The sequence below is a fragment of the Salvelinus namaycush genome, chromosome 4 (assembly GCF_016432855.1).
Source record: "Salvelinus namaycush isolate Seneca chromosome 4, SaNama_1.0, whole genome shotgun sequence".
Classification (NCBI taxonomy): Eukaryota; Metazoa; Chordata; class Actinopteri; order Salmoniformes; family Salmonidae; genus Salvelinus; species Salvelinus namaycush.
The window spans coordinates 32,132,043-32,148,521 of NC_052310.1; the positions used below are offsets into that span (position 1 = coordinate 32,132,043).

The 16,479-nt window shown below is 44.3% G+C and overlaps 1 protein-coding gene across 1 annotated transcript in view; it reads right to left on the reverse strand.

Moving 5' to 3' along the window:
- The window catches only part of wdfy4 (WDFY family member 4), a 171,972-nt gene that overhangs the window by 67,410 nt on the left and 88,083 nt on the right, over nt 1-16,479 (reverse strand). Inside the window, exons 41-46 of the mRNA XM_038990764.1 lie at nt 11,328-11,394; nt 10,912-11,123; nt 7,103-7,251; nt 6,818-6,938; nt 6,574-6,659; nt 6,385-6,447 (exon numbers count right to left, since the gene is read on the reverse strand). Coding sequence (XP_038846692.1) covers nt 6,385-6,447; nt 6,574-6,659; nt 6,818-6,938; nt 7,103-7,251; nt 10,912-11,123; nt 11,328-11,394 — 698 coding nt within the window. The remainder of the gene's footprint in view (nt 1-6,384; nt 6,448-6,573; nt 6,660-6,817; nt 6,939-7,102; nt 7,252-10,911; nt 11,124-11,327; nt 11,395-16,479) is intronic.

Genomic DNA, 16,479 nt, shown 5'->3' on the forward strand with positions numbered 1-16,479 from the left:
TGGGGTGGCACACAATTGACCCAGCGTCGTCCGGGGTAGGGGAGGATTTGGCTGGCAGGGATGTTCTTGTCCCATTGCGCACTAGTGACTCCTGTGGCGGGCCAGGCACAATGCATGCTGACACAGTCGCCAGGTGTACGGTGTTTCATCTGACACATTGGTGCGGCTGACTTCTGGGTTAAAACTTCTTCATGCTAGAGCCTATTTTTCTCCACTTCCTGTCTGACTGACGTGCCCAAATTAAACTGCCTGTTACTCAGGCCCAGAAGCCAGGATATGCATATAATTGGTACCATTGAAAACACTTTGAATTTTGTAGAAATGTTAAAATAATGTATGAGACTATAACACAATTGATATGGTAGAAGAAAATCAAAAAGAAAACAACAGGAAAATGTTCTTTTTTGAGAGCCTATGCTCTTCCAATGGAACGTATAGGGTCATATCCAAATCCAGCTCCCAGATTACAATTCATATGGCTTCCAGTAGATGTCAACCGTCTTTGTTCAAGATTTCAGGCTTGTTTCTTCCCAAACAAGGACGAATTTGAGTTTTTGTACTGGGAGTCAGAGTTGGAAATCAGTCTGTGCGAGCGCTACCAAGAGGACGCGCACTTGCTAATTTTGCTTTTCTATTGAACATACTTCTTTCCGTATGAAATATTATAGTTTAATTACATTTTAGGGTACCTGAGGATTCAATAGAAATGTATTTTGACTTGTTTTAACAAAGTTTAGCGGTAGCTTTTTGGATTCCTTTCTCTGCATGTTGAACGAGTGGATTACTCGAATCGATGGCGCCAACTAAACTGACTTTTTGGGATATAAAGAAAGATTTTATCTAACAAAACGATCATGCATGTTGTAGTTGAGACCCTTTGGATTGCAAATCAGAGGAAGATTTTCAAAAAGTAAGTGAATATTTCATCGCTATTTGTGATTTTATGAAGCCTGTGTTGGTTGAAAAATATTTTGATGTGGGGCGTCGTCCTCAAACAATCGCATGGCATGCTTTCGCTGTAAAGCATATTGTAAATTGGACAATGCAGTTAGATGAACAAGCCTTTAAGCATTTAACCGATATAAGACACTTGTATGTACCTAAATGTTTAATATCCATAATTTTTATGATTATTTATTTGAATTGCCCGCCCTCCAATTTCACCGGAAGTTGTCGACAGGTGTCCCGCTGGCGGGACGCCTAGCCCTAAGAGGTTTTTAAGCGGGCGTTGTGTCAAGAAGCAGTGCGGCTTGGCTGGGTTGTGTTTTGGAGGACGCGCGGCTCTCGACCTTCACCTCTCCCAAGTCTGTACGGGAGTTGCAGCGATGGGACAGGACTGTAACTACCAATTGGGGAGAAAAAGGGGTAAAAATAAATAAATACCACTCATTTGTTTGCCAGTATTATCTTATGTATAACTCTGTGTCTGTTCTGCCAGCTCTCTTCTGTTTTTCCCTTGCATTAGCCTTAATTAGAGAAGCATGCCCAGGCTGCAATGAGTGAAGAGGCATATATATATATATATATATATATATATATATATATATATATATATATATATACATACACACACACACACACACACACACACACACACACACACACACACACACACACACACACACACACACACACACACACACAGGTCTACATTTCTCTCATTCTACAGAGAGCATGGATCCCTCACTCCCCCCCCCCCCCCCCCCCAGGCCAGACATGAGCCCCTGGTGTTCCTGTGTAAATAACATCAGCCCTCTCGTTTTACTCTCACTCTTTCTCTCTCACGCACACACGTACACACGCACGCACACAAACACAAACAGCTCAATATGGTTTGGTACTCAGTTACTTTGCGGGGAGGATTCACACGACACACGCACGCCCCAGCTGGGCACCTTTGGTACTGAAACAAGCTACCCAGTCTTGGATGCTGTTGACCGCTGTATGATCAATGATAAATGTGATTGATTGTTTTTACCGTGTCTCCCTGCAGTACCAATAGTAAAGTCGTAAAAAAGGGAGGAGGTGCTAAGAGGAAGAAAGTGACTCTGAAGATGGCCAAGAACGCTGTGCGTGTGACCGCTGAAGGCTGCCGTAGACTGGACCTCAGTAATATGGGCATCGCCATCTTCCCCAAGTGTCTCCTCAAAACTACCAGTCCTCGAAGAGCTGTACCTCAGCCACAACCAACTCAAGTAGCTACCAGACTTAATCTGCATTTATTTACTTTATTTTGTTCGCTTGACATCAGACTAGCACAATAATATCATAATACACAGTGGAGGGAAAGAATTCAAATAAAGGTGAAATAAAAATTAAAAATTACAAAAATCGGCAAATAATTGATGCATTCTTGAGGCATCGTTCAACACCATAGTGCCATCAAAGCTCAACACTAAGCTAAGGATCCTGGGACTAAACACCTCCCTCTGCAACTGGATCCTGGACTTACTGACGGGCCGCCCCCAGGTGGTAAGGGTAGGTAACAACACATCTGCCATGCTGATCCTCAACACGGGGGCTCCTGAGGGGTGCATGCTCAGTCCCCTACTGTACTCCCTGTTCACCCATGACTGCATGGCAAAGCATGACTCCAACACCATCATTAAGTTTGCCGACGACACAACAGACACTACCACTCTGTGTCGTCGGCAAACTTAATGATGGTGTTGGAGTCGTGCTTGGCCTGATCACCGACAATGATGAGACAGCCTATAGGGAGGAGGTCAGAGACCTGGCAGTGTGGTGTCAAGATAACAACCTCTCCCTAAACGTGATCAAGACAAAGGAGATGATTGTGGACTACAGCAAAAGGAGGACAGATCACGCGATCACGCCCCATTCTCATCGACGGGGGTGTAGTGGAGCAGGATGAGAGCTTCAAATTCCTTGGTGTCCACATCACCAACAAACTATCATGGTCTAAACACACCAAGATAGTCGTGCAGAGGGCATGACAATGCATATTCTTCCTCAGGAGACTGAAAATATTTGGTATGGGTCCTCAGATCCTCAAAAAGTTCTACAGCTGCATCATCGAGAGCAACCTGACTGGTTGCATCACCACCTGGTATGACAACTACTCAGCCTCTGACCGCAAGGCACTACAGAGGGTACTGAGTATGGCCCAGTACATCACTGGGGCCAAGCGTCCTGCTATCCAGGACCTCTATACCAGGTGATGTCAAAGGAAGGCCCTAAAAATTGCCAAAGACTCCAGCCACCCTAGTCATAGACTGTTCTCTCTGCTACCGCACGGCAAGCGGTACTGGAGCGCCGAGTCTAGGTCCAAAAAGCTTCTTAACAGCTTCTACTCTCAAGCCATAAGACTCCTGAACGGCTAATCAAATGGATGGCTACCCAGACTATTTGCATTGTTGCCCTCCCCCCTCCTGCAGATGTACATATTACCTCAATTACCTCAACAAACCTGTGCCTCCGCACATTGACTCTGTACCGGTACCCCCTGTATATAGCCACGCTACAGTTATTTTATTGTTGCTCTTTAATTATTTGTTATTTTTCTTCTGTATTTTTCTTTATACATTTTTTACCTCAGTTCATTTTAGTAAATACCTTCTTAACACTTATTTTTCTTAAAACTGCATTGTTGGTTAAGGGCTTGTAAGTAAGCATTTCACTGTAAGGTCTACCTACAGTATTCGGTGCATGTGACAAATAAAACATGTATTTGATTGGAAGGAGCCAATCGTACCAGTCCTGGCAGATTTAGATTCTGTTGTTGTTTACATTTACATTTTAGTCATTTAGCAGACGCTCTTATCCAGAGCGACTTACAGTAGAGTGCATACATCTTATTACATTTTACATACTGAGACAAGGATATCCCTACCGGCCAAACCCTCCCTAACCCGGACGACGCTATGCTGATTGTGCGTCGCCCCATGGACCTCCCAGTTGCGGCCGGCTGCGACAGAGCCTGGGCGCGAACCCAGCCCAGCCTGGGCGCGAACCCAGAGACTCTGGTGGCGCAGCTAGCACTGCGATGCAGTGCCCTAGACCACTGCGCCACCCGGGAGGCCGGGGAGGCCGGGTGGCGCAGTTGTTGATGTCTGTCACCCCGCTGTGTATGATTGCCATATTGCTGAGTCTACCTTTTAAAAAAAAGGACCAAGCACATGCCTACATGTAACAATCGAGTATGCCACAATTAAGTAAAATCTATTCCCTTTGTGGTCGTCCGGGTGACCTGGTCCCGCTCTGCTGGCGGAATATCCTTAGCAACCAGTGTTGCTCCTAGACGTTTCGACTTCAACAGTACAACACTTATAATAGACCGGGGAAATTCTAGCAGGGCAGAAATTTGACGAACTGACTTGTTGGAAAAGTGGCATCCTATGACGGTGCCATGTTGAAAGTTACTGAGCACATCCGTATGGCCATTCTACTGCCAATGTTTGTCTATGGAGATTGCATGACTGTGTGCTCGATTTTATACACCTGACAGCAGCGGGTGTGGCTGAAATAGCAGAGTCCACTAATTTGAAGGGGTGTCCACCTACTTTTGGCCATGTAGTGTATCTACAGGTGAAGTCGGAAGTTTACATACACTAACACGGAACCCAAACCGGCTGCGCGAGTGCGCCATCGTGCATACATTTATTTTGTTCCCCTACACCAAAAGCGATCACGACACGCAGGTTAAAATATCAAAACAAACTCTGAACCAATGATATTAATTTGGGGACAGGTCGAAAAGCATGTATGGCAATTTAGCTAGTTAGCTTGCTGTTGCTAGCTAATTTGTCCTGGGATATAAACAGTGAGTTGTTATTTTACCTGAACTGCACAAGGTCCTCTACTCCGACAAATTAATCCACACATAAAACGGCCAACCGAATCGTTTCAAGTCATCTCTCCTCCTTCCAGGCTTTTTCATCTTTGAACTTATATGGTGATCGCATCTAAACTTTCATAGTATTACCACGACAACCGGCAAAACAGTTAGTCTTTCAATCACCCACGTGGGTATAACCAATGAGGAAATGGCACGTGGGTACCTGCTTCCATAAACCAATGAGGAGATGGGAGAGGCAGGACTTTCAACGCGATCTGCGTCAGAAATAGGAATGATTTCTATTTTAGCCCTTGGCAACGCAGACACTCGTTGGCGCGCGCGAGCAGTGTGGGTGCAATAATTGAATAACATGGATTTCTACATTTATTTTGCGATGCTCGCGCACGTGACGTGTCCGGTCTGGTCAGCATGTTAGGTTGGAGTCATTAAAACTCGTTTTTCAACCACTCCACAAATTTCTTGTAAACAAACTATAGTTTTGGCAAGTCGTTTAGGACATCTACTTTGTGCATGACACAAGTCATTTTTCCAACAATTGTTTACAGACAGATTATTTCCCTTATAATGCACCGTATCACAATTCCAGTGGGTCAGAAGTTTACATACACTAAGTTGACTGTGCATTTAAACAGCTTGGAAAATTCCAGAAAATGATGTCATGGCTTTAGAAGCTTCTGATAGGCTAATTGATATCATTTGAGTCAATTGGAGGTGTACCTGTGGATGTATTTCAAGGCCTACCTTCATTCTGGTCTGATGAAACAAAAATATAACTGTTTTGCCATAAAGACCATTGTTATGTTTGGAGGAAAAAGGGGGAGGCTTGCAGGCCAAAGAACAGCATCCCAACCGTGAAGCACGGGGGTGGCAGCATCATGTTGTGGGGGTGCTTTGCTGCAGGAGGGTCTGGTGTACTTCACAAAATAGATGGTGTCATGAGGAAGGAAAAGTATGTATATATATTGAAAGCAACATCTCAAGACATCAGTCAGGAAGTTAAAGCTTGGTCGCAAATGGGTCTGACCCCAAGCATACTTCCAAAGTTGTGGCAAAATGGCTTAAGGACAACAAAGTCAAGGTATTGGAGTGGCCATCACAAAGCCCTGAACTCCATCCTATAGAACATTTGTGGGCAGAACTGAAAAAGTGTGTGCGAGCAAGGAAGCCTGCAAACCTTACTCAGTTACGCCAGCTCTGCCAGGAGTAATGGGCCAAAATTCACCCAACTTATTGTGGGAAGCTTGTGGAAGGCTACCCGAAACGTTTGACCCAAATTAAACAATTTAAAGGCAATGCTACCAAATACAAATTGAGAGTATGTAAACTTCTGACCCACTATGAATTTGATGAAAGAAATAAAAGCTGAAATAAATCATTCTCTCTACTATTATTCTGACATGTCACATTCTTAAAATAAAGTGGTGATCCTAACTGACCCAAGACGGGGAATTTTTACTCGGATTAAATGTCAGGAATTGTGAAAAACTGAGTTTAAATGTATTTGGCTAAGGTGTATGTAAACTTCCAATTTCAACTGTACCTATTGTGTACGTGTCCACACTCACCTGGCATTAGTTATGACCTCAGCAACCCCTCTACCTATCAATGCTGGCACCACTGAACACAGCCTATAGAAAGTAGTAAGAATGGAAAACAGAGAGATCGAGAGAAAGAAAAAGTAAATCAAACCTGTCCCATAAAGCCACACTCTCCATCTCTCTCTCCATGTTTTCATATCTCTCTCCATCTCTTACCTTTTAAAAGCAGACACATGGTCTTTGTTGAAGAAAACCAGGAAAGTAGAGTATCCGTTCTGCATAAAGATCTCCAGCGCATTTTCCTGAGGTGTCAGAAAACGGGAAACGTTTCTTCAACATTGCAACAACTTTCTAATAGACACATGAAACACACCAACATGCAGACGGAGAAATATATACGTTTTAACATTTTACTCCAAAAATTAGACTATATAGGGAATTAGGTGCCGTGTAAGTTCACCTCTAGAAGGAAACGCATAAAGCGGACATCTCTTATGTCCTGGTAGGGCCATCGTTTGCAGCTGGGGCTGGATGAAGATATGTCTTTAGTCAACATACTGGAAACGAACGCGTCACGCACACTGGGGGAAAGAGAGACACGGGGTGTGAACAACAGTTCATAATGATTCATATTCAATAGTATAGTATGTAACCTCCCTATATGTAAGTACACACAGACATTGTCCAACTCATCTCTCTCTCTCACAAACACAGCCACACGTACGGACCCACGCACACACAGTACCCAGTGGGGTGGTGTTTTCTGCAGCAGACGTCTCCTGCGGGGGTTAGGGTGAAGCCCTCACACATGTACAGGCTGTCTGTCCCAAACAACAGAAGCCCCTCTGTTACAGACAGCCCACTGACCACCACCACACACACCTTCGCTTTAACCTTGGGGGAGAGCGGACACAACAGATCATAATTGTAAATGAAAAGTCAAGGTTATATTGTTAAATAAAGGTTATATTCACAATCAGTGTTACATCATGATAGTTCTGAAGTGTCTGTCCTATATCTGAAAGATACAAGAAAGATCAGGAAACTTCTATATATTTTTTTACATGTATTTAACCCTTTATTTTTGGCACTAAACATGTATATACAGTACTTCCATTCATTTTTTCAACTGGTACCAGGGGACCTTCAGACAAGTCTTGTGAGGCCTGTGGGTGTCCTAGAGCAAAACAACTGACGTATGTGTTCATGAGAGTCGTATTAGTGTATAGCCCAAACTGTATGTACGTCCCAAGACGCTTGTGGGGTTCATAGAGCAAAATGGAGAACACCATTGTGTTCGTGAGAGTCTCATCTTTCCATAGAGGGGTAATAGTTTGTCAAAACATTTGGATGCTACAGATGATTTTGTGAGAAGACCGATTTTCGGGATGTCTAATGGTCTGACAAACATTGCTCTAGCTCTGTCACCTTTCACCGCAGATGCGGAAGTGTGACCTAGGAGGATGTGGTTGATTGAGACGCATTCAATGCAAAATAGATATCTCTAGCTTAAACTGAAATTTTGATGGGGATTTTTTTTGTTATGCTAATTAGATTTCCATGGGGGCGCAGACATCGTCCTTAGGGGGTTAATAGACAAGCACAGCACAAGGACAGAACTACATCAATTTTAAATAAGAATACACGCTTTCATACATTTACGCCTTAGCATTCCATGCCTCAGGTACTCATTATTACGGCAACACTACAGCCATTCATTTTTCCATTATTGCGATCCTTTGCTCTACTGTTACAATTGCTTTGACCAAGCAGGTCCTGATATCCTAAATCGCATAGCACCAGTCGATCTGTGAACATCAGAGAGAATCTCACAACATCCCAAACCATCCGTGTCCTTGTTTGTTCTATTTGACGTCAATACTATGCATAATTATGTGATTCATAGACGAATGTAGCAACCTTGTTTCTCTAAATTCTCCTGACGTAAATAAAGCAACCCTGTTTTGCTAAATTCCCCTGACGTGAATAAAGCTACCTTGTTTCGCTACATTTCCCCGAGATCAATAAAGCTACATGGTCATCTACAGTTATCGGCCTTAATAGTTAACATGGGGTAAAATATAGACTTTTTACAGTACCACCCGCCATGGATTTCATTAGGTAAGATTCATACCTTGAATCGTGTGGAGTTTACTCCCACTAGAGTTTCAACTTAATCGTTTATTGACTGAGAGGCTAATGTCATACCATTGATTTCTCCCCAGAAACATTACCATCATAATCACACTATCGGCGGTGGAAGTCTAATCATGCTAAACATTGTGTGTGGGGGGGGGGGGGTGATGTGCTCCTGGATTAATAAGCGTGTAAATGCCTGTGTATCTGACAACAGCTCAGCAGGACACACACACGCCAACTAGCTAGGAGACAGTTGATACAACTATCTACTGTTTTTTTTTTATTAATTTAATAACATTATTAAAACACTCTGCTGGTTGACTTTGCTTTAACATGACCTGTTAATATGGTTTCCACCTCAGCAACTTGTCTTACATTTCCATTGTAATTCCCCAATATCACATTCACACCCAGCAGCATCCACCAGTCACAAACATACACACATATCAGTACATATCACAAGAGGTTGGTAGCACCTTAATTGGGGAGAATGGGCTTATGTTAATGACTGGAGTGGAATTAGTGGAATGGTATAAATTATATCCAACACATTGTTTGATGCCATTCCATTTGCTCTGTTTCAGCCATTATTATGAGCCATCATCCCATCAGCAGCCTCCACTGGTACATACACTTAGGTTTACAAGTTATTTAGGTCAGTTAGAGGAGAGGTGTATGCATTAAGTAACCAGAGATGTTCCATTGTAAAGTTTCAAAAAGTAATGTGTAAACCATGAAACCCAGCCCATGTCTACTCTTATGCTCCCATGGGATGTAAAGACATCATCACCACTCCAGGCTGCACATGATTGATCATTTTAATCACACGTCTTCATCGTGATTAAAACGACACAGTCACCACTTCATTATTCAGATTATTAACATTGATTGATAGATAAGAGAGAAACTGTCCCCCTTTTCACCAAGATGGCGGTGCTCCAGCTAGACTCAGAGCCTGAATGGACCCTGATGCTTGTATTATGTGTGACTCTGAAGACAGTCACTGCTACGAGTGTGATTATGTGTGACTAATTCTATTGTCTCCCCTCATTTACCACTGTGCGTGAGTGTGTGCATGCATGTGTGTGTGCACCTGCCCCTCCCTGTCTCTCTCCCTCTCTCGGCCCCAAGGGACCCACCACCCAAAAACCATATGGGGCAACAACGCACCCACAGGCCTCTCAGAATGAATACTAATCAAATCACACACACTGGGAGAAAGAGGGGCCTAGTGATTATTAGGGAAATTAATCACTGCCACACACACAATAGGAAACCTGCTAAGTGATCAGAGCCTCTCGTCTGAACACACTGAACAAACACGAGCAAGTGAGTGCTCGCACGCACACACACACACACACACACACACACACACACACACACACACACACACACACCACACACACGCTCACACAGTGTAATTGATGTAGAAAAAAACTTATATTTATTGCCAACAGAAAAACACCCCACAATAATATGCCTACAACCTACAGAGACCCTAACTAAAGTGACAATGAATTATCAAGCTGATGTGATTCAACTAATGGAGGGAGACGAGGAAAAAGGGAAGAAAAGAGGAGGACATCAGGTGAACTGAGGAAAGGATGAGTGGAAAATAGAAGGGAAGAGAAGGAGAGGTGGATGAGTGGAGGAGAGAGAGAGAGAGAGCAGTGGAGGAGTGAAGTGGAGGATAGGAGGGTTCTTATTGATTGAGATGCTAATGTCACACCATTGATTTCTCCCAAGAAACATTACCATCATAATCACACTATCGGCAGTGGCAGTCTAATCATGCCAAAGATTGTGTGTGTGTGTGTGTGTGTGGGAGGGCGGTGGCTCTAAGAATAGTGCTCCTGGATTAATAAGCGTGTAAACGCCTGTGTATCTGACAACAGCTCATCAGGACACACAGCCACATCAGCCAGCTAGCTGAGAGACAGTTGATACAACCTCCTACTGTTTTTTTGTTAATTCTTCTGTCAGAAACATTAGTAAAACACTCTGCTCGTTGTCTGAGCTTTAAACGGCCCTGGGTTACCACAGGGTTACCACTGACTAACACAAACACACACACAATAAACTAACTATAACAGATGAGATTCTGATAGCAGATGGGAGGTATTGGAATCCCATAGACTATCTGGATGATAAAAAATATAGATCTCTCTCAAAGTGTGGGACCTTTCTGGTTGAGAAGACGTCATACTGGATTACAACCAACTGGTCTTTGTTACAACATGTTAAAGACGTCTTTTTTATGACAAGATCAAGACCTCATGGGAACGACGTCACATTTTGGTTGATATCTGGTCAGATCTGATTAAAACATGATAAATATGTATTTTTCTGGTTGCTAAAAATACATTATTTAACCAGTATACAACAAGACACACACAAACACACACACACACTCACCTCTTCCTCAGGCTCCAGCTCCTGTAGTACGATGTGTGTGTGGCTGCAGGTGTGTGTATGTGAGCAGGGCTCAGGGGTGGTGGACGCTGGGGCGAAGGGCTCAGTGAGAGGTGCAGTAGTCTCAGTCAGGACAGGGAAAAAGGTTAGGCGGTTACAGTCCTCTCCAACATCCTCCTCTTCCTCTGTCCCTGGCTCAAACAGGATCCTTGACTCTGGAACACACACACAGACACATGAGTGTGGGCACAGGTGCTAAGTTGGTAGAGCACGGCGCTTGCAATGTCAAGATTGTTGGTTCGATTTCCACTAGAGCCACCCATACGAAAAATGGATGCACGCATGACTAAGTTGTTTTGGATAAAATTGTCTGCTAAATGACATATTATATTATGTCAGGTGTGTGTCTGTGGTCTTACCTGAGTCAGTCTCTGTCCTTCCTTTGCTCTCCTCTGGCAGACCATTTCTCACACACATATCTGCCAACTACACAGCAACACAGAGAGGACAGATGAAGCAATCACGATGGCGCCGTAGGGGAGGGCTGCCGTCTTATCGGCTCTCAACCAACCATGCTATTTTGTTTATTTTTTCGCGTTGTTCGTAACTTGTTTTGTACATAATGTTGCTGCTACCATCTCTTATGACCGAAAAAAGCTTCTGGACATCAGAACTGCGATTGCTCACCTCAAACTGGATGAAGAGTTATTCTTCAATGAGTCGGAAGGGAGGGATATACTACTACAGACACCTGACCAGGCCCAGATCCCCGTGATTCGCTGGATAAGGAAACAGATTTTGTGGAAAAAGATCTGGGTGCCTTGTGAGGATCAGGCGACGAGTGGCTAATCTGCCCTTGCCTTCCGTCCTGCTAGCTAATGTTCAATCGCTGGAAAATAAATGGGGACGAGCTGAAAGCATGTATATTCTACCAACGAGTCGTGGCTGAACGATGACATTAAGAACACACAGCTGGCGGGTTATACACTCCATCGGCAGGACAGAACAGCAGCATCTGGTAAGAAACGGGGTGGGGGCCTATGCATATATGTGAACAACAGCTGGTGCACGATATCTAAGAAAGTCTCAAGGTTTTGCTCGCCTGAGGTAGAGTATCTCATGACAAGCTGTAGACCGAACTATCTACCTAGAGAGTTTTCATCTGTATTTTTAAGTAACTGTCTACATACCACCACAGTCCGCTGCTGGCACTAAAACTGTGTTCAATGAGCTATAAACCGCCATTAGCAAATAGGAAAACGCTCATCCAGAGGCGGCGCTCCTAGTGGTGGGAACTTTAATGCAGGGAAATTTAAATCACCTTTACCTAATTACTATCAGCATGTTAAAAGTGCAACCAGAGGGACCAAACATTCTAGACCACCTTTACTCCACACACAGAGATGCGTACAAAGCTCTCCCTCGCCCTCCATTTGGCATATCTGACCATAATTCTATCCTCCTGATTCCTGCTTACAAGCAAAAATAAAAGCAGGAAGCACCAGTGACTCGGTCTACAAAAAGGTGGTCAGATGAAGCAGATGCTAAACTACTGGACTGCTTTGCTAGCACAGACTGGAATATGTTCCGGGATTCTTCCGATGGCATTAAGGAGTACACCACATCCGTCACTGGCTTTATCAATAAGTGCATCAAGGACGTCATCCCCACAGTGACTGTACGTACATTTAAAAAATATATATTTCACCTTTATTTAACCAGGTAGGCCAGTTAAGAACAAGTTCTCATTTACAACTGCGACCTGGCCAAGATAAAGCAACGCATTGCGACAAAAACAACAACACAGAGTTACACATAAACAAACGTACAGTCAATAACACAATAGAAAAATCAATGTACATTGTGTGCAAATGTAGAAGAGTATGGAGGTAAGGCAATAAATAGGCCATAGAGGCAAAATAATTACAATTTAACATTAACACTGGAGTGATAGATGTGCAGATGATGATGTGCAAGTAGAGACTCTGGGGTGCAAATGAGCAACAGGATAAGTAACAATATGGGGATGAGGTAGTTGGATGGGCTATTTACAGATTGGCTGTGTACAGGTACAGTGATCGGTAAGCTGCTCTGACAGCAGATGCATAAAGTTAGAGAGGGAGATATAAGGCTTCAGTGATGTTAGCAATTCAATCCAGTCATTGGCAGCAGAGAACTGGAAGGAAAGGCGGCCAAAGGAAGAGTTGGCTTTGGGGATGACCAGTGAAATATACCTGTTGGCGCGAGTGCTAGGGGTGGGTGTTGCTATGGTGACCAGTGAGCTGAGATAAAGCTGGGCTTTACCTAGCAAAGACTTATAGATGACCTGGAGCCAGTGGGTCTGGCGATGAATATGTAGTGAGGGCCAGCCAACAAGAGCAAACGGGTCGCAGTGGTGGGGAGTATATGGGGCTTTGGTGACAAAACGAATGGCACTGTGATAGACCACATCCAGTTTGGTGAGTAGAGTGTTGGAGGCTATTTTGTAAATGACATCGCCAAAGTCAAGGATCGGTAGGATAGTCAGTTTTACGAGGGTATGTTTGGCAGCATGTGAAGGATGCTTTGTTGCGAAATAGGTAGCCGATTCTAGATTTCATTTTGGATTAGAGATGGTTAATGTGAGTCTGGAAGGAGAGTTTACAGTCTAAGCAGACATCTAGGTATTTGTAGATGTCCACATATTCTAAGTCAGAACCGTCCAGAGTAGTGATGCTAGTCGGGCGGGAGGGTGCGGGCAGCAATCAATTGAAGAGCATGCACTTAGTTTTACTAGCATTTAAAAGCAGTTGGAGGCCACGGAAGGAGTGTTGTATGGCGTTGAAGCTCGTTCTGAGGTTCAGAAGAGGTGGATCAGAGAATCACCAGCAGCAAGAGCGACATCATTGATATATACAGAGAAAAGAGTCGGCCCGATAATTGAACCCTGTGGCACCCCCATAGAGACTGCCAGAGGTCCGGACAACAGACACTCCGATTTGATACACTGAACTCTATCTGAGAAGTAGTTAGCCTGAACCAGGCGAGGCAGTCATTTGAGAAGCCAAGGCTATTGAGTCTGCCAATAAGAATGTGGTGATTGACGTAAGCCTTGGCCAGGTTGATGAAGACGGCTGCACAATACTGTCTTTTATTGATGGCGGTTATGATATCGTTTAGGAGCTTGAGCGTGGCTAAGGTGCACCCATGACCAGCTCGGAAACCAGATTGCATAGTGGAGAAGGTACGGTGGGATTAGAAATGGTCGGTGATCTGTTTGTTAACTTGGCTTTCAAAGATTTTAGAAAGGCAGGGCAGGATGGATATAGGTCTATAACAGTTTGGTTCTAGATTGTCTCCCCCTTGAAGAGGGGGACCACGGCAGCTTTCCAATCTTTAGGGATCTCAGACGATACGAAAGAGGTACAATAGGCTAGTAATAGGGGTTGCAACAATTTTGGCAGATAATCTTAGAAAGAGAGGGTCCAGATTGTCTAGCCCAGCTGATTTGTAGAGATCCAGATTTTGCAGCTCTTTCAGAACATCAGCTGTCTGTATTTGGGTGAAGGAGAAGCGGGGTGGGGGAGGGGGCTTGGGCAAGTTGCTGCAGGGGGTACTGAGCTGTTGGCCGGGGTAGGGGTAGTCAGGTGGAAAGCATGGCCAGCCATGGAAAAATGCTTATTGAAATGATTGATTATCGTAGATTTATCGGTGGTGACAGAGTTTCCTATCCTTAGTGCAGTGGGCAGCTGGGAGGAGGTGCTCTTATTCTCCATGGACTTTACAGTGTTCCAAAACTTTTTGAATTAGTTCTACAGGATGCAAATTTTTCTTTGAAAAATCTAGCCTTAGCTTTCCTAACTGACTGAGTATATTGGTTCCTGACTTCCCTGAAAAGTTGCATATCGCGGGGGCTATTTGATGCAATTGCAGAACGCCACAGGATGTTTTTATGCTAGTCAAGGGCAGTCAAGTCTGGGGTGAACCAAGGGCTATATCTGTTCTAAGTTCTACATTTTTTGAATGGGGCATGCTTATTTAAGATGGTGAGAAAAGCACTCTTGAAGAGCAAGCAGGCATCCTCTACTGACGGGATGAGGTCAATATCCTTCCAGGATACCCGGGCCAGGTCGATTAGAAAGGCCTGCTCGCTGAAGTGTTTTAGGGAGCGTTTGACCTTGATGAGGAGTGGTCGTTTGACCGCGGACCCATTACGGATGCAGGCAATGAGGCAGTGTTCGCTGAGATCCTGGTTGAAGACAGCAGAGGTGTATTTAGAGGGCAAGTTGGTCAGGATGATATCTAAGAGGATGCCCATGGTTACGGATTTAGGGTTGTACCTGGTAGGTTCCTTGAAAATATGTGTGAGATTGAGGGCATCTAGTTTAGATTGTAGGATGGCCGCGATGTTAAGCATTTCCCAGTTTAGGTCACCTAAGCGTACAAACTCTGAAGATAGATGGGGGTGATCAGTTCACATATGGTGTCCAAGGCACAGCTGGGGGCTGAAGGGGGTCGATAACAATCGACAACGGTGAGACTTGTTTCTGGAAAGGTGGATTTTTAAAAGTAGAAGCTAAAATTGTTTGGGCACAGACCTGGATAGTATGACAGAACTCTGCAGGCTATCTCTTCTGTAGATTGCAGCTCCGCCCCCATTGGCAGTTCTATCTTGTCGAAAAATGTTGTAGTTAGGGATGGAAATTTCAGGAATTTTAGTGACCTTCCTAAGCCAGGAATCAGATGCGTCTAGGACATCTGGGTTGGCGGAGAGTGTTAAAGCAGTGAATAAAACAAACTTAGGGAGGAGGCTTCTAATGTTAACATGCATGAATCCAAGGCTATTACGGTTACAGAAGTCAACAAATGAGAGCGCCTGGGGAATAGGAGTGATGCTGGGGGAGGCAGGGCTTGGGTTAACCTCTACATCACCAGAGGAACAGAGGAGGAGTAGGATAAGGGTACGGCTAAAGGCAATAAAAACTGGTCGTCTAGTGTGTTCGGAACAAAGAGTCAAAGGAGCATATTTCTCGGCGCGGAAGAATAGATTCAAGGCATAATGTACAGACAAGGGAATGGTTGGATGTGAGTACAGTGGAGGTAAACCTAGGCATTGAGTGACGATGAGAGAGGTTTTGTCTCCAGAGGCACCATTTAAGCCAGGTGAAGTCACCGCATGTGTGGGGGGTGGAACAAAAGGGCTAGCTAAGGCATATTAAGCAGGGCTGGAGGCTCTACAGTGAAATAAGACAATAATCACTAACCAAAACAGCAATAGACAAGGCATATTGACATTAGGGAGAGGCATGTGTAGCCGACCTGGCCGGGTGGTGCCAGAGTAACAACCTATCCCTCAACGTAACCAAGACTAATGAGATGATTGTGGACTACATGAAAAGGATCACCGAGCACGTCCCCATTCTCATCGACGGGGCTGTAGTGGAGCAGGTTGAGAGCTTCAAATTCCTTGGCGTCCACATCAACAACAAACTAGAATGGTCCAAACACACCAAGACAGTCGTGACGAGGGCACGACAAAGCCTATTCCCCCTCAGGAAACGAAAAAGATTTGGCATGGGTCCTCAGATCCTC